The 26,813-nt window shown below is 33.9% G+C and overlaps 1 protein-coding gene across 4 annotated transcripts in view; it reads left to right on the forward strand.

Annotated features, from left to right (window-relative positions):
- The window catches only part of Depdc1a (DEP domain containing 1a), a 34,542-nt gene extending 8,288 nt beyond the window's left edge, over positions 1–26,254 (forward strand). The window contains exons 3-12 of one of the 4 annotated variants that reach the window (XR_867244.3): positions 10,474–10,630; positions 11,804–11,925; positions 12,313–12,443; positions 13,202–13,249; positions 17,129–17,269; positions 18,825–19,655; positions 20,076–20,248; positions 22,260–22,401; positions 22,830–23,006; positions 24,243–24,411. Coding sequence is in view for 3 of the 4 variants with exons in the window: in NM_001172092.1 (NP_001165563.1) it covers positions 10,474–10,630; positions 11,804–11,925; positions 12,313–12,443; positions 13,202–13,249; positions 17,129–17,269; positions 18,825–19,655; positions 20,076–20,248; positions 22,830–23,006; positions 24,243–24,428; positions 25,298–25,438 (2,107 nt within the window). In the remaining variant the exon portion in view is untranslated. Of the gene's footprint in view, positions 1–10,473; positions 10,631–11,803; positions 11,926–12,312; positions 12,444–13,201; positions 13,250–17,128; positions 17,270–18,824; positions 19,656–20,075; positions 20,249–22,259; positions 22,402–22,829; positions 23,007–24,242; positions 24,429–25,297 lie in introns of those variants that run through there. The other 3 variants (NM_001172092.1, NM_029523.3, NM_001172093.1) reach the window with 3 other exon arrangements.
- The last annotated feature ends 559 nt before the right edge of the window (positions 26,255–26,813 follow it).

Raw genomic sequence — 26,813 nt, forward strand, 5'->3', positions numbered from 1 at the left:
ATCTGAGTTTTTTGTTATTCCAAATGAATTTGAGAATTGCTCTTTATAGTGCTATGAAGAATTGAGTTGGAATTTTGATGGGGATTGCATTGAATATGTAGATTGCTTTAGGCCATGTGGCCATTTTTACTATATTAATTCTGCCAATCCATGAGCATGGAAGATCCTTCCATCTTCTGAGATCTTCAAAGACTTGAAGTTCTTATCATACAGATCTCTCACTTGCTTGGTTAGAGTTACACCAAGGTATTTTATATTATTTGTGACTATTATGAAGGATGTCGTTTCCCTAATTTCTTTCTCAGCCTGTTTATCCTTTGAGTAGAGGAAGGCTACTGATTTGAGTTAATTTTTTATCCAGCCACATTGCTGAAGTTGTTTATCAAGTTTAGGAGTTCTCTGGTGAAATTTTTGGGGTCACTTAAGTATACTATCATATCATCTGCAAATAGGGATATTGTGACTTCTTCCTTTCCAATTTGTATCCCCTTAATATCCTTCTGTTGTCTAATTGTTCTGGCTAAGACTTTGAGTCGTATATTGAATAGATAGATAGAAAGAGTGGGCAACCTAGTCTAGTCCCTGAATTTACTATGATTCCTTCAAGTATCTCTCCATTTAGTTTTGGCTACTGGATTGCTGTGCAATGCTTTTACTATGTTTAGGTATGGACTTTGAATTCCGAGACTTTTAAAATGAAGGGGTGTTGACTTTTGTCAAATGATTTCTCGGCATCTAATGAGATGATCATGTGACTATTTTCTTTGAGTTTGTTTATATAGTGGACATTGATGGATTTCTGTATATATATTGAACCATCCTTGCATCCCTGGTATGAAGCCTATGTGATCATGGTGAATGATCGTTTGGATGTGTTGTTAGATTCGATTTGCAAGAATTTTATTGAGTATTTTTTGCATTGATATTCATAAGGGGAATTGGTCTGAACTTCTCTTTCTTTGTTGGGTCTTTGTGTGGTTTAAGTATAAGCGTAATTGTAGCTTCATAGAACGAGTTGGGTAGTGTTCCTTCTGTTTCTATTTTGTGGAATACTTTGAAGAATATTGATATTAGGTCTTTTTTGATGGTCTGATAGAATTCTGCACTAAACCCATCTGTTCCTGGGCTCTTTTTGGTTGAGAGACTTTTAATGACAGCTTGTATTTCTTTAGGTGTTATGGGAATGTTTAAATGGTTTTTCTGATCCTGATTTGACTTTGGTACCTGGTATCTGTCTAGAAAATTGTTCATTTCTTTAAGATTTTTCCAAATTTTTTGAATGTAAGCTTTTGTTGTAGGATCTGATGATTTTTCAAATTTCCTTGGTTTCTGTTGTTATGTCTCCCTTTTCATTTCTGATTTAGTTAATTTGGATACTGTTTCTGTGCCTTCTGGTTAGTCTGGCTAAGGGTTTATCTATCTTGTTGATTTCTCAAAGAACCAGCTCCTTTTTCTGTTGATTCTTTGTAAAGTTCTTTTTGTTTCTACTTGGTTGATTTCAGCCCGGAATTTGATTATTTCCTGCTGTCTACTCCTTTGGGTGTATTTGTTTCTTTTTATTCTAGAGCTTTCAGGTGTGCTGTCAAGCTGCCTGTGAATGCTTCCTCCAGTTTCTTTTTAGACGCACTCAGAGCTATGAGTTTTCCTCTTAGCACTGCTTTCATTGTGTCCCATAAGTTTTAGTATGTTGTGCCTTCATTTTCATTAAATTCTAAAAAGTCTTTATTTTCTTTCTTTATTTGTTCATTGACCGAATTATCATTGAGTAGAGTGTTGTTCAGCTTCTATGTGTATATGAGGTTTCTGTTGTTTTTGTTATTATTGAAGACCAGCTTTAGTCTGTGGTGATCTGATAGGATGCATGGGATTATTTCAGTCTTCTTGTATCTGCTGAGGCCTGTTTGGTGACCAATTAATAATATGGCTAATTTTGGAGAAGATACCATGAAGTGCTGAGAAGGTATATTTTTTTTATTTTTTATTTTAGGATAAAATGTTTTATAGATATCTGTTAAATCCATTTAGTTCATAACTTCTGTTAGTTTTGCTATGTTTCTGTTTAGTTTCTGTTTCCATGATCTGTCCATTGATAAGAGTGGTGTGTTGAAGTCTCCCACATGATTTGATTTTCTATGATGATGAAGGATGTTGAACATCTCATAAGTGCTTCTCAGGCATTTGAGTTTCCTCTTTAAGAATTCTCTGCTTAGGTCTGTATCCCATGTTTTTATTGAGCTACTATTTCCTTGTTTTCCCACTTTGTTTTAGTGTTTTATATAGTTTGGATATTGACTCTGTATTTAATATGTAGTTGCTAAAAATCCTTTTCTATTCCGTAGCTTTCTGCTTTGTCTGAATGATGGTATTCTTTACAATTCAGAAGATTTTCAGGTTTATGAAGTCTCATTTATTAATTTTTGTTCTTAGTGCATGTGCTCTTGGTATTCTGTTCAGAAAGTCTTTTCGTGAGTTCAAGAGTATTCTTCTATCAGATTTGATGTATCTGTTTCCATAGCTATATATTTTATTTCCCCTTCCTTAGGAAATCTGTCCCTTACTCTGTAGTCTCTTTCTGTCTCTCACAGGAAAACAAATGAGAGGGGCTTCTAAGGAAAAATAATAAAATATATAATGTAATATAGTATAATACAATACAATAAAACCTAACAAATTGGAGTTGAACAAAATAGACAGAAAAAAAGTCTCAAAAAAGACAGAAGAACCAAAGACCCTCTCATTTGCATGCTCAGGAATCCTATAAAAGCTCTTAACTGGAAGCCATAACATGTATGCAGAAGAATTGATGCAGGCTCTGTGTGCTGCCTCAGTCTCTGATGATTTCACCTTTATAAACTTCTGAGTAATGTTCCAGTGTATAAATGTACCACTTTTTTTTTTCTGTTCATCTGTTGATTGACTTTTAGGCTGTTTACAATTTCTAGCTACTATAAATAGAGCAGCAGTAAACATTGTTGAGCAAGTGTGTCTGTGGTAGGACTAAATATCCTTTGGGTGTGTGCCCAAAAGAAGTATACTTTGATCTTAAGATAGATCAATTCCTATCTTTCTGATGAACTAATGCAGTGATTTCCATACAGGCTGTACATTTTTGCACTCCTTTCAGCAATGCAGGAGTGTTCCCCTTCCTCCACATCCTTGCCAGCATGATCGTTTTGTTGTTGTTTTACCGATATTGGCCATTTTGATTGGTATAAGATTAAATATTAAAGTAATTTTGATTTGTATTTTCCTGGTGACTTAAGAGTGTTGAAAATTTTAGTACTTCTCAGTCATTTGAGTTTCTTCTATTGAGAATTTCATGTTTAGATATGTACACCATTTTTTAAATTGGGTTATTTGTTTTATTGATGTCCAGTACTTTGAGTTCTTTATATAGTTTAGATATTAGTCCTCTATCTATTGTGTAATTAGTAAAAATATTTTCCCATTCTGTACCTTGCTGTTTGATTGGAATGTTGGTGTATTGCCATACAGAAGCTTTTCAGTTTCATGAGGTCCCATTTATAAATTGTTGTCAGTGCCTATCCTATTAATGTTTTATTAAGAATGGCTTTTCTTGTGCCAACGAGTTCAAGACTATTCCCTACTTTCTATCAGATTCGTTGTATCTGGTCTTATGTTGGGTATTTTATCCATTTAGATTTGAGTTTTGTGCAGGGTGATAGATATGGATCTATTTGTATTCTTCTACATGCAGACATTCAGTTTGACCAGTATCTGTTATTGAAGATGCTCTCTTTTTTGTGTATTTCTAACTTCTTTATCAAAATCCAGGTGTCCATAGATGTGTGGATCTATGTTTGGGTCTTCAGTTTTGTTCTATTGATCAACAGATCTGTTCTTGTGCCAATTTTATGACTATATATATATATACATATATATATATATATATATATATATATATATACATACATACATACATACATATCCCTATAGTACAATTTGAGATGTCAAATAATTTGGGATCAAAGATGGTGAAACCTCCAGAAGTTCTTTTATCATTCATGAGTGTTTTAACTGAGTTTTTGGGTTTCTATGTGAAACTAAACACTGGCCTTTCAAGTTCTGTGAAGAATTGTGATGGAATTTTAGTAAGGATTGCATTGAATCTGTAGATTTTTTTCTATGTTAATCCTACGGATCCATGAGCATAGGATATCTTTCCATCATCCTCTGATATCTTCTTCAATTTTTTTCTTCAGAGACAAAATTTTTATCATACAAGTCTTTCTTTTTATTTGAACCTGTTTAAACAATTTCTCAGATTTCTTTCCCAGGAAGTTTGTCATTAGTACATGCAAAAGATACTGATTTTTGTGATTTAAATTTGTATCCAACTGCTTTGCTTAAAGTATTTATCAATTATAGGAATTCTCCCAGGGAAAAATTTAGGATCACTTCTGGATACTATCATATCATCTGCAAATAATGATACTTTCTTCTTTTCCAATTTGTATCCCCTTGATCTACTTCAGTTGCCTATTGCTCTAGCTAAGATTTCAAGTACAATGTTGAATATGTGTGGAAATAGTCCACCACCTTCTCCTGTTCCAGATTTTAGTGGAATGCTTTGAATTTCTCTACATTTAAGTAGATATTTTGTATGGGGTTACTATAAATGGCCTTTATTCTGGTGCTGTATGTACTTGTATCCCTAATCTTTCTAGGACTTTTATTATGAAGTGGTGTTGAATTATGTCAAAGGCCTTTTCTGTATCACATGAAATGATCATGTGGTTTTATCTTTCAGTTTTTTATATGATGGATTATATTTATTGATTTACATATGTTGAACCATCCCTGCTTCTCTATTGGATCATGGTGGATGATCTTTTTAAAATATTTTTTGAATTTGGTTTGCAAGTATTCTATTGAGAATTTTTGCAATTATGTTCATAAGGGAGATTGGTCCTTAATTCTTTCTTTGTTGGGTCTTTATGTGATGTAGGTATCCGAAACTGGTCTCATAGAGAGTTGAGCAGTGTTTCTTCTGTTTCTATTTTGCAAAATAATTCAAGGAGAATTGGGGTTAAGACTACTTTGGAAATCTGGTATAATTTTTCACTAAAACCCTTGTGGCCCTGAGTTTCTTTTGGTTTGGAAATTTTAATTACTGCTTCTATTTCACTAGGGATTATAGGTGTCATGATCTAAGCAGTGGACACTATAAAGTCACACCATGTGACAGATTTTACATGGGAGATTTGTTGGGGATGGGGTATACAGATGCTACCTCTGGGCATGGGTAGAGGGGAAAATGAGAATGGGGAGGGGAGGCACTGGCTTTTTATAAGAGGTTAAAGTGCTTGCCCATAGGGAGGATGCAGGACTCATGATGACTGGAAATCTGTCTCATCTTAGCAGCTAGTGATAATGTATCCTGTTGTTGCTAGGCCCCTGAGGCAGGAAGTAGAGATGACTAGTTGCTAACAATAGGTCTGTTTAAATTGCTTATCTCATTTTGATTTAACTTTTATAAGTGGTATATATCAAGAAAATTATACATTTCTTTTGGATTTTCCTATTTACTGGTGTACAGGTAGTTAAAGTATGCCTGTATGATTGAGAATGTGGTTAGTTTTGGAGAAAGTTTCAGAAGCTATTCTTTTTCATATGTGTAAAATGTTCCATAAATATAAGTTAGATCTAATTGGCTTATGATGTCACATAGTGCTAGTATTTCTCTTTTCAGTTTTGTCTGGATGAGTTGTCAGTGGTTTGTTGAGGGTAGGATATTAAAGTCACCTGGTGTCACTGTGTGAAGGTCAATATATACTTTAAGTTGTAATAGTGTTTCTTTTATGAACTTGGGTTCTCTTGTGTTTGATGTAAAAATGTTAACAATTGCAATATTTTCTTGGTGAATTTTTTCTTTGATGTTCTTTCCTATCTCTTCTGATTAGTTTTGGTTTGAAGTCTATTTTCTTGGATATTAAAATAGCTAATTAGCTTCCTAGGAACATCTCTTTCTAGTCTCTTACCCTGAGGGCCTGTCTATCCTTGATGTTAAGGTGTGTTTGATGCATGCAGCAGAAGGATGGATCCTGGTTTTGAGTCGATTCTGTTTGTTTTTTTTACAGAATTGAGTCTGTTGATGTTGTGTTAGAAATGAGCAGTAACTGTTGATCCCCCTATTTTCTTGTTGTATGTGGGTCCTCTCCTTTTTTCATTTCTAATTTATTCTTATTGTTTTCTTGGGTGTGGTTAGATTCTTCTGGTTGAAGTTGTTCTAGTACTTTCTGTAAATTGTTTAAATTTGTTTTTATCATGGAATGTTATTCTTTCTCCATCTATTGTGATAAAAAGATTTGTAAGGTGGAATAGTATAGGCTGGATTCTGGTTTCCTAGAGTTTATAGAATATCTCTTCAGGTCCTGCTGACTTTTAGAGTCTCCATTGAAAAGTCAGGTGTTATTCTAATAGGTCTGCCTTTTTATATATTTGGTATTTTTCCCTTTCAGTTCTCAATATTCTTTCTTTGTTCTATATATTTAGTATTTTGATTATTATGTGACACTGTGAATTTCACTGATCTAGTCTTTTTGGTGTTCTATATCCTTGTACCTTGATAGGCACCTCATTCTTTAGGTTGGAAATTTTTCTTCTATGATTTTCTAAAAATATTTTCTGTGCTTTTGACCTGGATTTCTTTCCCTTCTTGTGTTCTTGCTATTTATTTATTTATTTATTTATTTATTTATTTATTTATTTATTTATTTATAGTGTAGAATAGAGTTTGTTAAGGGCATGGGGAGGGGATTTAAGAGGGTAGTAGAGGCAGAGAAAGAGAGAGAGTGAGAGAGAGAGAGGAGGAGGAGGAGGAGAGGGAGTAGAGAAGAGGCTGGCCATGAGCATGTAGACAGAGTGGGGGTGTATTAGTCAGGGTTCTCTAGAGTCACAGAACTTATGGATAGTCTCTAGATAGTAAAGGAATTTATTGGTGACTTACAGTCGGCAGCCCAATTCCCAACAATTGTTCAGTCGCAGCTGTGAATGGAAGTCCAAGGATCTAGCAGTTACTCAGTCTCACGTAGCAAGCAGGCGAAGGAGCAGGAGCAAGAGCTAGAGCAAGAGCTAGACTCCCTTCTTCCAATGTCCTTATATTGTCTCCAGCAGAAGGTGGAGCCCAGATTAAAGGTGTGTTCCACCACACCTTTAATCCCAGATGAAAGGCGTAGCCCAGATTAAAGGTGTGTTCCTTAAACTCGGAGATTCAATCTTCTGGAATCCATAGCCACTATGGCTCAAGATCTTCAAACCAAGATCCAGATAAGGATCTCCAAGCCTCCAGATAAGGGTCACTGGTGAGCCTTCCAATTCCGGATTGTAGTTCATTCCAAATATTGTCAAGTTGACAACCAGGAATAGCCACTACAGGGGGGGGAGAGGAAATGGGGAGAGAGAGGGGAAGGGAAAGCAAGAGCAAGAGAAAGCAAGAGTCTTGTTATTCTTTAACTTGGTCTTTTCATAATGTCCCAGATTTCCTGGATATTTTGTCCCTGAACTTTTTTAGATTTAACATTTTCTTTGACAAAGGTATCCATTTCTTCTATCTTGCCTTAAACACCTGAGATTATTCTCTCTTCCATCCCTTGTATTCTGTTGGTGAGACCTACCTATGAATTTCCCATTCAAGTGCCTAAATTTTTTATTTCTAGTTTTCTCTCAGTTTAGATTTTCTTTTGTTGATTCTTTTTCTACTTGCAAATCTTGAACTGTTTTTCTCATTTCATTCCACTGTTTGTGTTTTCATAGATTTTTTAAAGAGATATTCATTTCATCTTTAAGGACATTTATAGATGCATAAAAGCTATTTTGAAGTCCCTTTCTTGTGCTTCAGCTATATTATATTTTTCAGGGCCTACTGTACTGTGGTTGCTGGGCTTTAGTGGAGACATATTGTCCTGTCTCTTACTGATTGTGTTTTTATGGAGGGTGTTCTATTCCTTGTTTTCTGTTGCCCTGTTTCTTAGGAGAGTGTGGTGTCTGTAAATCGCCTGGTAGGGAACATTTCTGAGATCCTGCCAGATGTGGCCACTGTGGGTTCTTGGTTAGAATGTGTATCTTGGTATTGGGAGCTGGCAGTTACAAATGGAGATGTGCTAGAAATGGGAATGCTGAGAGGAATCACAGGAGGGATGAAAGTAGGATGTGCCACCCATATCTGTCTTGTCCTCTGGGAATGGGAGAGGAAGGAGTGGCCACAACAGGTGGTCTGCTAAAGAGTTGGAGATGAAAGTGGGGGGTTGGGTTTGTAGGAAAGGAAGGAGTGAAGATCTGAAGATTGCCTGCATGTTTTCCTAGGTTATCTGCTCCCCAGGGAATGTCTATAGAAGTTGGAGGTGAGACAAGTGGATTGGGAGGTGAGGACAGGTGTAGAAGATCTTCATGGTCTGCTAGAGAAGGGGCATAGAGAAAGGGGAGATATCAGTAGGTGATCTGCTACAGAACCTGACATGAGACTGGGGGATTAAGTTTGGAAAAGAGGAGGGTGAGTGAAGGTCTGGAGATTGCCTAGTATTGCTGCTCATAAGTCAATTGAAACTATGTAGAAAACTATGGTTGAAAGTTGTGAGCTATAAAGTTCAACATTTTTGAGTGTTAAAAAATAGTGTATAATAAACTAGGAAATTAAAAGGATAACAGATACTTGTGATTTTGTATGTTATGAAAGTTTTATCACGTTTCATTAACATTATTATTGAGCTTAAGTTTCATAAATTCCCTAATTGCAAAACAAAGTCACTGGTTCTTGCCCTTAAATAATGTATAATTATTATAATAACTTATAATAAGATGATGAAGATGAATCAGATGCCTCTGGACTCTGAAGGCACCTATAGTCACATGTACACGCAAATACTAATTAAAAATTAAATATTTTTAAAACAAACATTATACCTGTTCAAATACCTCAATATGAAAAACAAAACTTGTATGAGATAATTTTAAAATTATATTGTAGCAAAGAAAGTTTCCAATGCCAAAAACATTAAGTATTAATTTAGTATATGATGAAAGATACTGAAAAATAACAATACACAAGACTAAACTGTTTACATATGTTTATTGAAAGCCTAAACACATAAAAACCATGATTTGTGATTTGTGTGTGATTCCCCTTAGGAGAGGGGCAAGATTTTAAATAGGAGAATATTTTCTTGTACTTAGAAAAAGGACAACTATTTAGTAAAATATCAACAGTTATATTGTTTGACGGTTTATATTTTGTTCTTGTTTTTATCCTTGAAATGACTCATATTAAGATAAAAAACAAAATGCACCATAGTCAAAAGAAGCAAGAGACCAAATCCTAAAGTTGGAACAAACTGTCAAAAGGCTGGAAGTATATACAAACTATAGGGTTTTTGATGTTTTTTTTTTGTTTGTTTGGTTGGTTGGTTGGTTAGTTGGTTGGTTTTCTAAGACAGAACTCTGTAAATCTCTGGCTGTCACCTGTAGACCATGCTGGCCTCAAACTCAAAGAGCTCCACCTGCCTCTGTTTCCTGAGTGTTGTAATTAAAGTCAGACACCAACACTACACAGCAATGTTTTGTTTTGTTTTTTCAAAGAGATTTACACTACAGTTTCCTAGAGCTATTTTTATGTAAGCATTATTTCTTCAACCAAATTAGTCCTGATTGTAACCTTGAGCTGAATATAAGCAAAACTGAAATGTGCACAGTATAGGGAAGAAACAAGAAACTGCTAAGATACTTTAAAGGTTCAATGGTAATATTGATTTAATCTAGTTTTTTGGGTTTTTTTTTGTTTGTTTGGTTTGGTTTGGTTTTTCGAGACAGGATTTCTCTGTGTAGCCCTGGCTGTCCTGGAACTCACTCTGTAGACCAGGCTGGCCTCGAACTCAGAAATCTGCCTGCCTCTGCCTCCCAAGTGCTGGGATTAAAGGCGTGCACTACCACACCCAGCCTAATCTAGAATTTTTATTACTTGATAACGTAAATTGTCTTAGTCAGGGTTTCTATTCCTGCACAAACATCATGACCAAAAAGCAGTTGGGGAGGAAAGGGTTTATTTAGCTTACACCTCCATGCTGCTTTTCATCACCAAAGGAAGTCAGGAATGGAACTCAAGCAGGTCAGGAAGCAGGAGCTGATGCAGAGGCCATGGAGGGATGTTCTTTACTGGCTTGCTTCCCCGGGCTTGCTCAGCCTGCTCTCTTATAGAATCCAAGACTACCAGCCCAGAGATGGTCCCACCCACGAGAGGCCTCTCCCCCTTGATCATTGAGAAAATGCCCCACAGCTGGATCTCTTGGAGGCATTTCCCCAACTGAAGCTCCTTTCTCTGTGATAACTCCAGCCTGTGTCAACTTGACACAAAACTAGCCAGTACATAAGTAAATCAGACTTTTTGTATGACTTTAAAAATACTCTAGAAGTTTATTACTTTATCACATCCTATTTAACTCCGTATTATTTTCATATCAGATTTCCTGCAACTTCTCCACTTAAAACTTTTCCACAAAGACATACAGAAATCAAGAAAACCAACACAGAGTACTTTTCCAAAGACAAAGATGGTATTTTTAAATTACGAAACTTATCTCAAAAAACTTCTAAGAAGCGTGGATTACATTTCTCTCAGGTAAAATATTCTTTTATTAACCAATAGTTTAAACAGCATTACCATGTGGTTAATAGTAAGATTATTTAAAATAAATGATGTTTTAATATTTGAAGCCAATACTGAAATCTCCTAAATTACAATTTTTTTAAAGATTTATTTATTTATTATATGTAAGTACACTGTAGCTGTCTTCAGACGCACCAAAAGAGGGCGTCAGATCCTATTATGGATGGTTGTGAGCCACCATGTGGTTGCTATGATTTGAACACAGGACCTTTGGAAGAACAATCAGTTTCTTAACTGCTGAGCCCTCTCTCCAGCCCCCTAAATTACAATCTTAAGAATGTATGTGTGTGTGTGTGTGTGTGTGTTAATGTGTTTAGAACCTACAGAAACAGTGTTGAATACAGTAATGAGGTATTCTTAAAAAGGAGTTTTGTAATGTAATATTTTGTCATTTGTTATTCTTCCTATTTGTGTTAATCTGATTTCTACCACTGTGATGAAATACTTGAAAATCACTCTCAAAGTAGGCAAGTCCAACCTCAGATTCCAAAAATTCTTTGGGTCTTATAGCAAGGCACTGCACTCATAATAGGAGCATGTGAAGGAGGAAACTACTTATGGAAATGGGAAGGTGAAAGAAGGAAAAGGGTCCTGGATTGGGGTGCCAACAGCTCCCCCCGACAACCTACTGCCTGTGATATGATTCCTTTCCATAAGGCCTTGCCTCTTAAATGTTCTGCTACCTAGAAGAACTGGGCTGGACATTTAGACTTCTATATGGATGGTTTGCAGCACGTTTATGATCTAAACAATAGCCTAGAATTTTATAACTCTTCAACTCATCTCTGTCACTGTCTTTTCTAAAAACTAAACTATAAAGTAACTAGACACAAAGTTGATTTGTATGTGTTGGGAAAGCTACAAAACTGAAAACTATGTGTCCCATTACTTTTCAGACACTTTGTAACTCAACAGTATACTTTGATTTATACAATTACTAAGTATTAAAAACACTGCCTCAATAAAGAAACTGGAGATCCATCAAGAAAGACACCCAATGTCAACTTCAGTCCTATACACACATACACACACATACCAAACAAACAAATCTGTGTTAAAAGTGTTCAACATTCCTTTCAGTTTGAGTACAAACTAGAACAAACCAAAGCATTTTTCCCCCTTCAGGAAAATACAGAAAAGATAAATCATGAAAGAATAACCAATGAAGATCTAGAAATTGCACCTGACAACCAAGAAATAAGCCAGGAAGATGTTGAAGAAGTTTGGAGATACGTTATTATGATATAGTAAGACAAAAATAAGCAGTATTTAAGATTCTGAAGTATGTGGATTATTAACTTGATTTTTTTATCCAAATATGCAAATGAATAAAAGTATTACTTTTCAAAACTTAGAATTTAAATATGCATTATGATTTTTAATAATTGCTTTTGGTACAGATTTAGTACAGTATAAAGAAAGAAGTTATACCTTTTAAGTCATCACTGTAGTTTGAGATTTTTATTGGACTCCTCTCAATTTTGTTGAGTAAGTATATAGTAAAAGTAAATAGTAAATATAATCCTTGAATTGTTTTAAGAGAAAAATAAAGTACTCTTATGTCTTTGTTTGTTGCAAGTCATGTTCTTTTCCTCTTATTTTATAAAGAAAACCATTGTTTATACTCTCTTTAGCCTGCAAACCATTTTAAGTTTGCCATCCATAGAAGAACTCTTAAACCCAAACCAAGTAATTCCTCAATATATAATGTACAACATGGCCAACACAAGTAAGCATGGAGTGGTCATACTACAAGACAAATCAGGTAGGTATTTAGAAAAGAATCTGGAATCTTTTCAAACCTAGTAACCAAAGGTGCATTTATAGGTTAGTATAGAAAGTAGAACATTTTCCTAGGACACATTCATTTAGCAATAATGATGGAATTTTTGGAAGTAAATATTATTTATGCTATCACAAAAAAGTATTTAATTGCTTAAATGAATTAATATGACTTTAAAAATATGGCAGTGATAAACATCCAAAATGTAGACAATAAAAACTATATTAACAACACGTGCGTTAAGTACCTACAATGTGCCAAACATTTTGCTAAAGATTTAGTGATGAATAAGCTGGATATGGTGCCAACTTAAAATTTGAAGCAAGCCTCAATGGAAGAGTACCCTGATATTCAGACATAGTTAATTTCAGTTATAAGCTTCACCTAAATCAGTAATATTCATGTAAGATAGTAATAGAACCAAAGCGGAACTAATGAGAAGTAGTAGAGTAGATAATGATGAGATTTAGTTTATATCTCAAAAAAAAATCTTCCTAGATAATTCTTGATTTTGAGTAGCTGTTTCTTTTAAATATTATAGATAGAATCAAACTCAAGATCTTTATAAATTTTAATTCTTGTATTTTAAAATATTGATCTGTCCTGGGCTAATAGCTAAGCTGGTAAGAGCCCTTAGTGCTAAGCAAAATATAAAGCCTAAAAATAAAATAAAACAAAATAAAATACACTATCATAAAATGGTATGGCTTAATATACATTCTTTGCATTTTTTTTTCTAGACGATCTTCCACATTGGGTTTTATCTGCAATGAAGTGCCTAGCAAATTGTAAGTTAAACCAAACCACAAGTGTGTGTGTGTGTGTGTGTGTGTGTGTGTGTGTGTGTGTGTGTGTTTGTGCACATGCATGCATGTATGTGTGTGTTGTGTCAGTCTGTCCACTTGTATGTCTGTCTGTTTGTTCTATTAATAGTGTTTAAGAATATTAAAGAAAATATTTAAAATTGTGAGTCAAATGATAGTCAAGTGAAATTTTTTATAAGCTCTTTATTTTCTATGTAAAAGGTTATTTTGTGATTAGAATCTGTCATTTATGGTTCAACTTAAATAAATCATAAACTCATAGTCTCATAGGATTTGGAAGAGTCTTAGTTAAAATCTAAACTGCAGCAATTGCCACAGTGAGGCCCAAAGGTTTAAAGGTGGCAGTTTAGAAGTAAAATAGCATATGTGTAAAAGAAGTTGAATCAGAAATAAAGTTGCATACATCCCATGTTTGTCCTTTTCATGATAGATTACTTCACAGAATATATTAATAGAAAAAGCTATGTTAGTAATATATAAACCAGATTTTAGCATTTTATTGCTCAGCCTTTGTTGTAGTAAGTATTTACTCTCAAATTGGGATTTCTACCCCACCTTAAATCATTCAGTTCCCAGATAAAAAGCATACACTTGTTATATTTATTATAAACCTTTATCAGAACTAAAGCTGGGCCAATATCTACCAACCATACTGGGTTTTTTTGTTTTGTTTTTTAAGATTTATTTATTATATGTAAGTACACTGACACTCCAGAAGAGGGCGTCAGATCTCGTTAAGGATGCCAACTATACTGTTATGTCCACTTCCCTATCAATAACCCCGAGTTGTAACTTGCTGTGTTCCATCTGGGCTGCTCTTAACTCCAAATGGTCAGCCCTCATGGCCATGATTTCATAACTCACCTATCCAATGGCATCTCTCTGCTCTCCACTTTCTACTCCCTCTTACTCCTCCTGGTGGTTTCCTATCCTCAGCCTGGAATCCAAACCTTGCTTCTGCCCAGCTATGAGCTGTAGGCATCTTTATACCACCAGTAGTTTTAAATTAAGGTTACAAAGCATTACTTTGTGTACATGCAGATTCTCTCATCCCTGGGAACAACCAGACCTTGGTGGCAGTGGCAGGTTGTATTAAGCATTACAATACACAGCAGAAGACCGAACTTCAACAAACGTTTTTCTTAGTAATCAGTGATACTTAGTTTTTATAATGTAAACCTCTGATTCAAGTACAAAAATCTTACTGCTTTCAAAATAAATTTTAAAAATTTACAAAGATATATGCTTTTAAAATATCAAAAGTTAAAACATATCTTAAAAATTTAGTGATAGGTGTCATTTTTCAGTTATTGTAAAATTACTATTGGTGAAATTTTAATGGGATTAAATGTTGAAGGTCATAATCTTTATTGTATGTCAAAATGACAGAATAGCAAAATAAATAGCCATTATGTAATAAGTTGCAGAAACATTTTATTCATGGAATTAAGTCGAAGAGCCAGAGTTTAAACATAGACTTCTGAGTATCTTTTTCTGTAGTCCCTGTTCAACTGTCTTGTTCTCCTATGGCTCATGGTTAACAACACAGATAAGCATACTCACAGAAACTAATCTGTCCATTTTTAGGGATTTGTATTTTCCCTTTCTTCACAGTTCATTTTATAGTTAAATAATAACAATTACATAACTTACTGGATTTCAGTTAATAACAATGTGTTTAACTTGAGTCTATAGTGATGGTTCTCAACTGTGGGGCATGATCTCTATCTCCAAAACTATTTACTTTACAATTTATAACAGTAGCATATTTATAGTCGTGAAGTAGCAACAAAAATAATTTTATGTAGGGGTCACCACAACATGAGGTATTAAATAAAGGGTTATAACATTAGGAAGGTTGATAACCATTGGTCTATGGGAAGAATAATTTTAGAAAATAGTCTTAAGAATACTATCCATAACTTTTTCCCAAAGTTGAAAAATCAAAATGCTCAGAACATTCTGTTAATGCAATAGACCTAGAACTCAACCCTTAATTATCTAACTGTAAGTTCTTTGGTTTTGTTTCTAGTGAACCTATGTTTTATATTTTAGAAAACTTACTAATGATTACTTACTATTCTATATATTAAAGGTGGATTGAGACCAGCCTTATCTACAGAGTGAGTTCCAGGATACCCATAGCTACAAAATAAAACTCTGTTTTGAAAAGAACAAAACAAACAAAAATATGTAGAAGTTAGGTCTGGTTCCTTCCAGCCCTATGCCCTGAGATATGAGACTCAGACTCAAAATATATTTACAAATACCTTGACCATATGGCTAGGCTCTTCTCTGACTAGATTATAACTTCATAGAAACCATTTATTCTGATCTACATTCTGCCCTGTGGCCAGTTACCTGGGCTCAGGTACCATGTGTCTGTCTTGTCACATCTTCCCAGGCAAATCTCCCACCTGTCACCATCCCAAAATCCTTTCTACCTCCCAAATGTCTCACCTCCTATTTCTTGACTAAGTTATAGACCATCAGATTTTTATTGACAAAGTTCCATACAGGCAGAAGGTATTCTCTCTACAAAGAACATTTCTTATGTCTGTTTTAGAGAAATACCAAGTTTGGCCTCTATAGAAATAAATATTAGCTTTTAAACTATTTTGTATGTATGTGTGTGACTTGCTTTTTCTTTAATCATTTTGCAATGTGTATGCTTACACATGTAAAGACATACAAAACTTGGAGACAGAAAAAAAGAACCTTTGTTTCAGGAAAAAAAATATTTGATAATAATGGCTATAAAATTTGAATGCATATTTTATTTACTTGGGAGATTTCCCCAAGACTCCCAAGTGGTTGATTTTTTTTTTTTTTATAAACCATGTCCTTGAAAATTTTTATAAGGAAGAGTCCCAAGTGAAAGTTTAGAGACCACTAAATTAGAGAGTGCAGAGCAAGAAATTCTAAGGGTGTAAGTTCCTAACTTTCCTTTGGTGGATTCTAACCTGTGTATAGAAGTTTTTATTTTTATAGATCAACAGTGATTAATTAGTAATCATGGTTATTTCAATAGTAGTATTAAGTATAAAACTTAACAATGGTAAAATATTAAAGTGATTTAAAAATTTTAAAGAAGTGAATAAGGAAAAGAACAAAATAAAATTTTAAAAAATTGAACATAATAAAAGCTTGGAACAACATCCAATGGTAGTGAATTTACATGCAAACAAATCCATTTAGCCTTCTTGATAAGCTCATGTTGTAACTGCTTTTTCTACTAATTAATGTACTAAAATTTATTCATAAAGTATTGACATACAAAAGATGATTTAGAAGTATTTGTTATCATTCAGTATTCTTTTGTCTTCACAAAATAAGTTGCAACAAAATCTCATTAAAATAATTGATACTTTTAAAATATACCATATTTTACCATACATATTGCTTTATGTACAGTTTTTCATATATTAAAATAATATTAAAACAAAATACTAGCCAGAGGCTGCTTACAGTAACTTCCAGTGAAAGAATGAAAAATGAGACTGGAGAGATGGCTTGGAGGTTGAGTACTGTCTGCTCCTCTAAAGTATCCAGGTTCACTTCCCAACACCCACATGGTAGCTGACAGCTGTTTATAACTCCAATTCCAGAAATCTATGTCACCAGGTATGCATGTGGTACACATATATATGCATGCAGGCAAAATACTCATACACATAAAATAAATAAATCTTTAAAAAGAGAGCAAGAGAGACATGAATTGATGAATTGCATATATTGTAACATGAATTGTTGTTAACCATATAAGTTTAAACTTAAGTATACTTTTAATTGTATTTGAGTTGAAATTTATTTTGCCCATTTCTTTTGCCTTCTGCTTCTTAGGGCCAAGAAGTAATGACACCAATAATCTAACTTATGTTGGATTTGAACGTGATGTATTCAAAACAATTGCAGATTATTTTCTAAATCTCCCTGAACCTCTACTTACATTTGAATATTATGAATTATTTGTGAACATTTTGGGTATGTGTGAATTTTACTTAATATTTAAATTTATTCTATTAAAGTCTTTAAGTTTCTTTAAAGTTAAAAGTCTAAAACCATGGTAAACATGAATGTGGTAGGATATAAATTATTTTAGATTTTAATAATATTATAGTTATACCAGATCAAATGGTTCAAATATGCTTTAACACCACTTGCCCTGAAATCAACGGTCATATATTTCTATGTAGTTCTGACATAGCTCCTTAGAGTTAGCCCTAATCTTACAGGAGAAAGGCTCATATCCACAAATCTACCCTTACTTCTGGTGCTGGCAACAAATAAGCTCCCTTTGCTCTCTACACTTATGCTCAACTACCTACCAATTAAAAGGTCCCTTTGAACGCCTCTATAATTTAGTAATTCACTCACAAGACCCTGGAAAGTAATTATGTTTGTTACTTTGTTATAAGAAGGATAGAATTCAGGAATAGACAAAGAGAAGTGATAAGCATGAAAGAAAGTAGGGGTGACATAGCCTCTATAACCTCTCAGGAAAGACACCCTGAACATCTGTGTGTTCATCAACCCAGAACTACCTTAGCTTAATCGTTTCAGAATTTTACGTAGGTTTTATTAACTAGGTACAATTGTGTTGCTGATTAAGGTTTTGTTGTTGTTGTTGTTGTTGTTTGTTAGGGTTTGGTTTGGTTTTCTTGATATTGATCTCAATCTCCATCTCCCTTCCCTTCCCAAGAGGTTGTAAGCAATACAGATATGTGACTAGCCATGAGTTACATTAACACAAACTCATGTATGTGGCAATAGCTACTCTTGAATAACAAGATTTATCACTCAGGAAATTCAAGGATTTTAGTAGTTCTATACCAGTAACCAAGAAGAGATACCAAGTATAGGTATAATAGTCTTCATGTGCTAGTTTTACCTACTTTTGGATTCAACCAATCCATAATCAAAAATGTTTACTTTTTAATGTAGTTACTACATAGAACTACCAGGTATTTTTCTTTGTTTAGTTTTGTTTTTTGTTATCATTCTCTAAATAATAAATATATACGTAGTGCTTATCTTATGTTATATGAATAATCTAGAGATTATTTAAAATAAATGCTTAGGTTATATGTATGTACATGGTACACCATTTTAGATAAGAGTCATGAATTTGCAGATTTGTCTATGGGCATCCCTGGAACCAGTCTTCCCATAAACACTGAGATATGTGTGCCATTATGTATACAGTTTTTGTATAATTAAGGACTTTTACATACTTGTAAAAGTAAAAACATACTTTAAGTGTGTTCTGATTTAATCTTCCCAATTGTGTTGCTAAATTAATTTTTAAATGGTTTATATCACAAATGGAAATACCACTAGTCAGTCTTGCATGTTTATAACTGAATGTTGCATGTGTCCTATTGAAATGGCTTCCAAATTAAGCAACTGCTATGTGTTCTTTACTAACAGTATATATTATTATAGTAATGCCTTTTTTTTAACTTTACTTTTTTTTTCTGTTTTATTTTTGTCCACTGTCTTGCAGTTGTATCTTAATTTTTGTTTCATTTTCTGGTAGTTGTTTGTGGCTACATCACAGTTTCAGATAGAACAAGTGGAATACATAAAATACAAGATGATCCACGATCTTCAAAAATCCATGATTTAAGCAATTTGAATTCCTTCAAATCAACTGAGTGTCTTCTTCTCAGTCTGCTTTACAAAGACAAAAGCAATGAAGAGTTGGATTCTACTAAAAGACTACAAAGAAATGATCAAGGATTTCAAGAAAGATGTGCCAAGAAAATGCAGCTAGATAATTTAAGAAACAGAAGAGCTAGTGCTAATGACATAATGGGAGGAAGCTGTCATAATTTAATAGGCTTAAGTAATACAAATGCCCTGTCCTCTAACATCAAACCAAGGTGCTCTTCTTTGGAAGGAATTGTAGATAGGCCAGTGAATTCAAGTGAAAAGAAGTCCAGTATCTTCTACCAGTCTGTTCTGAACATAGAAGAACAAAATAGTAAGCAATCGTTAGTGTCTGCACCCAAACAGACACCCCTATTTAATCTTCACTCAGATGAAAATGCTCAGCAGCCACACTGTGTTGGTTTTAACAGAACCTCTGCTTTGACTGTTCAAGACCAAGAAGAGTTATGTAATGAAAAGTATAAGTCAAAACAGCTTTGTAGATCTCAGAGTTTACTTTTAAGAAGTAGTACAAGACAGAATAGTTGTATCAATAAACCAGTGGCTGAAATTATAATGAAACCAAATGTTGGACAAGGGAGTACAAGTGAGCTCGGAGAGTCTAGTACCACAATCAATAAAAGACTGTGCAAAAGCACCATAGAACTTTCAGAGAAATCTTTACCTCCAGCTGCTTCTGTGTTGACTGGCACACAAAGTAAGGCTGTTTTTGGTGCATGCGATGTTAACTTTTAATGTTTACTAACTCAGCTTTTTATTCCTGGCTTTTCTTCTCTGAAATCACTTTGTTCTTTCTTCGAGAAGAAATTATTGTAAAATGCTTTGGTCATGGCATAACCAACATTTATTCTATACTACTTAAAGCACTTAATTTCTTTTCATTTAATTTCACTTGATCTGTGTCACTTTGTTTTATAAGTGAAGTATTTTAATACTTAGAAATAAGTTGCAAAATAACAGTTTTTATCTTGCTATATTTTAAAGGAATGTAGAAATTTATAATCATAATTGAAAAAATACTATTATTTTACCCTTGTTATGTAACTGTATTCTATTCACTTGAAACCTATTTTCATTGATGATTTTTTTTCGGGGTGGGGGTGACTTTGCCTTCTAGGTTTGCTGCAACCTCACTTAGAGAGGGTTGCCATCAATGCTCTACAGTTATGTTGTTTGTTACTTCCCCCACCAAATCGTAGAAAGCTTCAACTCTTAATGCGCATGATTTCTAGAATGAGTCAAAATGTTGATATGCCCAAACTTCATGAACAAATAGGTACAAGATCATTGGTAAGTTGAAGTTTTAAGTATAATTTTTATTAATTTCTCAAGAACTTCATAAATCTTTACAATGTATTTTGACCATATTCACCCTTTCTTACCTCTCCTCCCAACTTCATATCCTCATTTTAAAATAAATCATTAAATCCAATTAATGTTGCCCATATGTACATGGAGATAGGGCCATCACCTGAGTCATTGACCTAGCTGCCCCCCCCCCCAAAGTAAACTGACTTTCCCTCCCCTAATAACCATCAGCTGTCAGTAGTTCCTTGGCTATGGATGGGGTATATAAATCCCTCCTCCTCCATCCTGGAATGTTGATTGGCTTGATTGTGTGCAGGTCTTGTACAGGCAACCATTTTTGTGAGTTCATGAGTTCATTAGTCCTGTCATATCCAGAACACCCTGTTTCCTTCAAGTTCTCCCTGATCTCTACATCGTTTATGATGAATCTTTGTGTGTGTGTGTGTGTGTGTGTGTGTGTGTGTGTGTGTGTGTGTCTTATAATAGAAAAAATAAGCCATAAAACTAAAAGAAGACCAAGCTACTTGAAAGTGCTACTTAAGTGATATTTCTATCTTGTAATGCTTGAGTTAGAAAATTCTTCAATAATAAAATAAAATATAAAATATTTTAAAAATAGTTTTAAAGAAAACAAAGCAACCTCAGAAAAGCATTGCCATGTATGCAAAGCACAAAATAGAGTTTAATAATTTCATAGTGGTAAACTATTCTACCAAGGTTACATTCTTAGTTTTTATTTATTTTTGTATGATTGGTCAGTTCATCATTGTTTCATTTTATGCCAAATATTTGGATTAAAAGTTGATTAAATTTTAAAACATAAGAAAAACAGACCCTAAAAACTTGACCTTTTCTAGCAGAAAAATAGTGTTACACAAATTGTTTGTGCTTAGGCTCTTATACTTTCACCTTTTATTAATCTTAGCAGAAGATTCTGTATTCTCACTCATTTTGTACACCTCACAGTGATTGTATCACCTTGTATTAGGTCTGTCTGATTGGGTGGGAAGAGGTATCACCTTGTATTAGGTCTGTCTGATTGGGTGGGAAGAGGATCTGTAGGTACTGTTAACCTGAAAGCACTACAACTGTAAGAAGTAGAGAGTGAGGAAATAATCAATGAATAATCTGTCAAAGTGTTTCAGAGAATATGGCAGTGGGAAAGTTGTATCTGATGAGTTATGACAATAAGTCATTGTGGACAAGAAGTAGTGGAAAACAAAACAAACAAACAAAAGAGAGCTGTTACCAAGCAGCCCCAGATTCAGGCTCCTTGGAGAATGAGGATAGAGGGATTTATATGCAGATATCAATGGGAAATGAATCTTTGAAATTCTCATTCTCTCTCTCTCTCTCTCTCTCTCTCTCTCTCTCTCTCTCTCTCTCTCTCTCTCTCTCTCTGTGTGTGTGTGTGTGTGTGTGTGTGTGTGTGTGTGTGTGTGTGTGTGTGTATCCTCCCCCTCCTCTCTTATTGTTTTTCTTAAGAATTGTCACCTTTTAGATTCCAGCTTAAATCTATAAAATTTTCTCAAAGTAAGCCTAGTCTGCTCATTACTGTGGATAATTCATTAACAATGACAGAATAGATAAAAAAAGAAAAATATTAGTAAACATTTATAGTATTATTGAAAAGCATAAGAATTTAGTGCAGAATGGTGTTTGAAAGGGTGATAATTTTGGTTTTCTAGTTTTTGGTTTTAAAGTTATTAGGGCATCTAAGTAAAATTTATCCAGCAGAATTTTGGAAATGTGAGTATTGTAAAGGAAAATCAAGGCAGAAGAAAGATTTTTTTTTTTTTAGTCATCCTCATTGAAATGGTAGTTACAAGTATAAAAAAGGTCCTAAGAAGAGAAGAATATAGACAATAAGCACAAAGCTGAGGACTGAGCCTAGGAATGAAAAGAGAATATTTCATGTCAGTAATTATGCTATGTGCATATTATGTTCAAATATTTTAAATAGAATTTAAATTCTAATTATTATGTATTATAGATATGGACTAGATGACTATGAGAGTAATGAGTTTTGAGGCAAAAATTTTTCCAGAGTTTCAAACTTCTTATGATGGAAATAGAGATGTGTGCATTAACTCACTGCCTAAACACTAATTATCCACTTTCCAGAGTTTCAAAAGGTAAATAGTGCCAACTTTGCAACTTCTGCTGAACATGCATTCTATATATTATATAGTCCTGGTTTGTGGTTTTGTGGAATTGGTTTAATGTAATAAGTCCTTATTCTCTAACAGCTTTTGGATTAAGGCTTGCATCTCTCTGTTAATGGAAGCTGTGACATATATTTATAAAATTATGACCAACTGAAATCAAAACCTGTTATACATGACCCATTAGAATTTTGCTAACACAATACATAACAAATGTTTTTACTGTAATGTAATATAATAACATTCTTATCTTCCTAATTATAATAAATTATTTCCATTATTTCCTCAACTGAAGTACTTATCATTCTATCCCTATATATCATGTAATGAAAATTGGAAATTATTGACACTGTACTTTATATGAAAACTTGAGTTCTTAAATTGGCATCTTTTTGTAGATGATAAATACTTTTTCTCGATGTGTACTATGTTGTGCTGAAGAAGTGGATCTTGATGAGCTTCTGGCTTCAAGATTAGTTTCTTTCCTAATGGATCATCATCAGGAAATTCTTCAAGTACCCACTTATTTACAAGCTGCAGTGGAGAAACATCTTGACTACATTAAAAAGGGCAATGTAGGTATTTTGAGCCTTAAAAATCTCTGCATTACTTATTAGCAAGTAGCAAATCCATCTCAAAGTAACACCATAAAAATGGCCACTTATTAGCTCATATAAGCATTCTCAAAGTCAGGAATGTATGGAGCCTGGAGACTCATACAGCACTGGGACTTTCATTTTCCTCTCTTGCAGTTCCATGTTGACAGATGTTTCCTTTATATTATGAGAAATATGATTATTAAATATGAAATATGATTATTAAAGTTCCTGCATACAACATTGAGTTTCAAATCAAAGTAAAAAGAAAAAAAAATCCCTCTACCTCCAATTTAAAAGAGAAAAAAGTGTACCCTCAGCTCTGTGTAAGGAGCATGTCACTGTGGCCAGTGCTGTATTGGTGCTGGGAATCCAAACTCAAGTCCTCATACCTACTTGGAAAATACTTTACCCGTTGAGCCATCTCCCCAGTTCCTATGTATGAATTCTTGATTATCTCATGCTAAGTTAAATGTCTTAGAAAATATAAGGGTAAGTAGGATGAAAAGAATCTTATTCTGAACCATTCTACATAGTTAAAGCAGAATTTGTTGTTGTTGTTTTTTTTCTTCTTTTATTTTTAATTTATTTTTTACACTCCATATTCCATTCCCCGCCCCCTTCCATCCATCCTCCCTAAACAAGATATCTACCATATTCAGGTGTTGACTAGCCAGCACATTTTGTTCGTGCTTTTACTCATGTATATTATTATAATATTGTACTGGCTTACTATAAATATGTACCTTAACTTCATTATCAATAGATATGTAGGCTCTGATAGTATTCTGGGTCTCAAAATAATTGATCAATACTTCATTACTAAGTGAAAATATAGGTGTTTTAAATGGAATTAAAACATCATTTAGATTGTTATATTTTATACTTCAAATAATAATTTGAAAATCATTAATAATTTAAATGAAATTTAAAATTAGAATACCTACCTTTAATGCTTTTATATACATGAAATCTTCATTTTAAAGATTAGAAAACAGATCAGGAAAAGTTAATTCAGAGCTATTAAATAGGCTGTGGCACTTAGATTTAGATCCTGCTCACTTACCTCTTGTGTATAATCTTCAGTTTTCTTAATACACCAAATGTGTAATTGAGGCCAAATGATAGATTTTAGATTCCACTAAAAGTGTTCTATATGGCAGAATTGTGACCAGAATGTACACATTTTCACTGTCTTATTTTGTTCACTGACAGGTTAAAAATCATGGAGATGGACTAGTTGTTCCTTTGCCAACATATTCTTACTGTAAACAGATTAGTGCTAAAGAATTTGATGAACAGAAAATTTCAACTTCCCAAGCTGCAATTGCAGAACTTTTGGAGAATATTGTCAGAAGTAAAAGCTTGTCTCTAAAGGAGAAAAGAAGAAAATTGAAACAGGTACAAGAATGTACAATTTCTCCATCTTAGAAATGTTACCCAGTGTGTGATCAGTGATTGCTGTTTCTAATGACATTTAAGATAAAATTTTAACTTTTAGATATATAGATTACTTATTGTTCTTCATTATATACTTAAAGTATATGAATGAATATCTATTTGGTTTTACTCTATTTTAAATTTAAAATAATAACAATATTAATTGATCCTCTTTTATGTTACTGGTATTTTGTATAATTATATCTTAGATTATTCTGAGAAACATGTAAAATCTGGATTATAATACATATCTCTGAGTGACTCATTCCTGCCACTGTTTAGAACTTTGAGCTCTAAAGCAAAATCCAGTGTTCACATGATCCTAGAAAGAACACAACCTAAGAAACTCAAAAGTGAAATACAAACTGTACCAAATCCCTGTAACCTTCATAGGCTTTATCAGTGAGAAATATTGGGTTTAGGGTAAAATGTAACAGAAGAGAATCCTAGTATTTTAACATTGATGGGAGTCTGAAAGATTATACAGTGTCCCCTTCACAAATGTAGAGAGAGGTGAGAGTCAGATGAAAGAATTCTTGACTAGCTTTATATAAGAAAATATTCAGAAGGTTTGGTTTTTTTGTTTTGGTTTTGGTTTTGTTTTGTTTTGTTTTGTGGGTTTTTTTTTTTTTTTTTTTTTTTTTTTTTTTTTTTTTTTGGAGAGGGTTTCTCTGTGTATCAATTCTAGCTGTCCTGGAACTTGCTTTGTAGACAGACCAGTCTGGCCTTGAACTCTTAGATCAGCCTGCCTCTGCCTCCCTAGTTCTGGGATTAAAGGCATGTGCCACTAAACCTTGCCAGAATTGCTAATCCTTCCCCTCCTTTTTAAGTTTCAGAAGGAATACCCCTTGATATATCAGAAAAGATTTCCAACCACTGAGAGTGAAGCAGCACTTTTTGATGATAAACCTACAATCAAGCAACCGATGCTGAATTTAAGAAACCCCAAGCTTCACAGTCTGCGTTACTGACTTAAAACTTCAACAAATGAAGCCGTACATGAGACTATTTCTACTTAAAAGAACACTGTTGATATTATAGGTTCCCTTCAAAGGACATTATACAAGGAGGTGACAAAACAGTCTTTATCTGTGCGAGGCTGCTAAAGCTACTGGATCTGCCCTAAGTGCCTAACGAAAGGTGATACCAAATATTTTAATCAGAAACTATTTTTTAATATAATGATCTGGTAAGACTATCAGAATTGTACCATCCAGATAAAATTGTGGTGCTTTTAAAGAAGAAAACACGTCTGTGTCTATATGTATATTAGCTAAAGAACTGGTTGTTTAAGATTGCTTCTTTATTTATAAGTATCAGATCATGAAAAATATTGTACACTTTTATATAATCTTTTTACACTTATGGTCTATTTAACTTTATATAAACACACTTGTAGTTTAGCTTTTTTAATTGGACTTTGGTTTATTGGGGGGCAAAAGGAGGTAGTTTTTGAGATAAAGTCTCTCTATGTAACCTATTCTAACCTCAAACTCATATTCCTCCTGCCTTATTCTCTTGAGTAGTTGGAATATATATGTATGTGCCACCATTCCTGGCTTATATGTGTGTTTTAAAGATATGTTTCTGTGAGATTTTTGTTTTCCCCTAAACATTTTCTTAATTATTTCAGTCTTTTTTCCAGAAATATATTTTGAATCCTTACATTCATTATCTATCCTAATACTGAAATAGATATATAATTGTTATTTAACAACAGAAATTTGTCTTTCATTGTTTCTTAAATGTAAAGACCATGATGAATAAAGCAAAAATTCCTGTCTTAAGACATTTATTTTTTTCAATCAAGGAAACTAAATTTTTCAGGCCTGTAAAATAATGATATACTTGCTGACATCAAGATATAGCGATTCCTTCAGCTGAAGACTGGCCTCTCTGAAAATTCTTTAAGCTAATGTTTTGTTTATTTTTATTCTTTTTAATTAATTTATTTATTTTACTTATTCACTTTACATCCTGCTCACTGCCCTCCTTCCTGTCACTCCTTCCCACAATCCTTCCTCTATCCTTTCCCCTTCTCTTCTGAGCAGGTCAGAGGTAGGGGGCGGGGGGCTGGGGGGGGGAGGAGATGGGTATCCCTCCCTCCCCCCAATCCTGGCTCTTCAAGTCTCTGTGAGGCTAGTCACTACCTCCCACCACTGAGGCCAGACAAGGCAGTTCAGCTAGAAGAACATATCCTACATACAGGCAACAGCTTTTGGGATAGTCCCTGCTCCAGTTGTTTAGGACCCACATAAAGACCAAGCTGCACAACTGCTACATATGTGCAGGGAGGCCTAAGTCTAACACATGGTTAAGACTCTGATAGCTCCAAAGATTCAGAAT

Source organism: Mus musculus, chromosome 3, assembly GCF_000001635.26.
Source record: "Mus musculus strain C57BL/6J chromosome 3, GRCm38.p6 C57BL/6J".
Taxonomy (NCBI): Eukaryota; Metazoa; Chordata; class Mammalia; order Rodentia; family Muridae; genus Mus; species Mus musculus.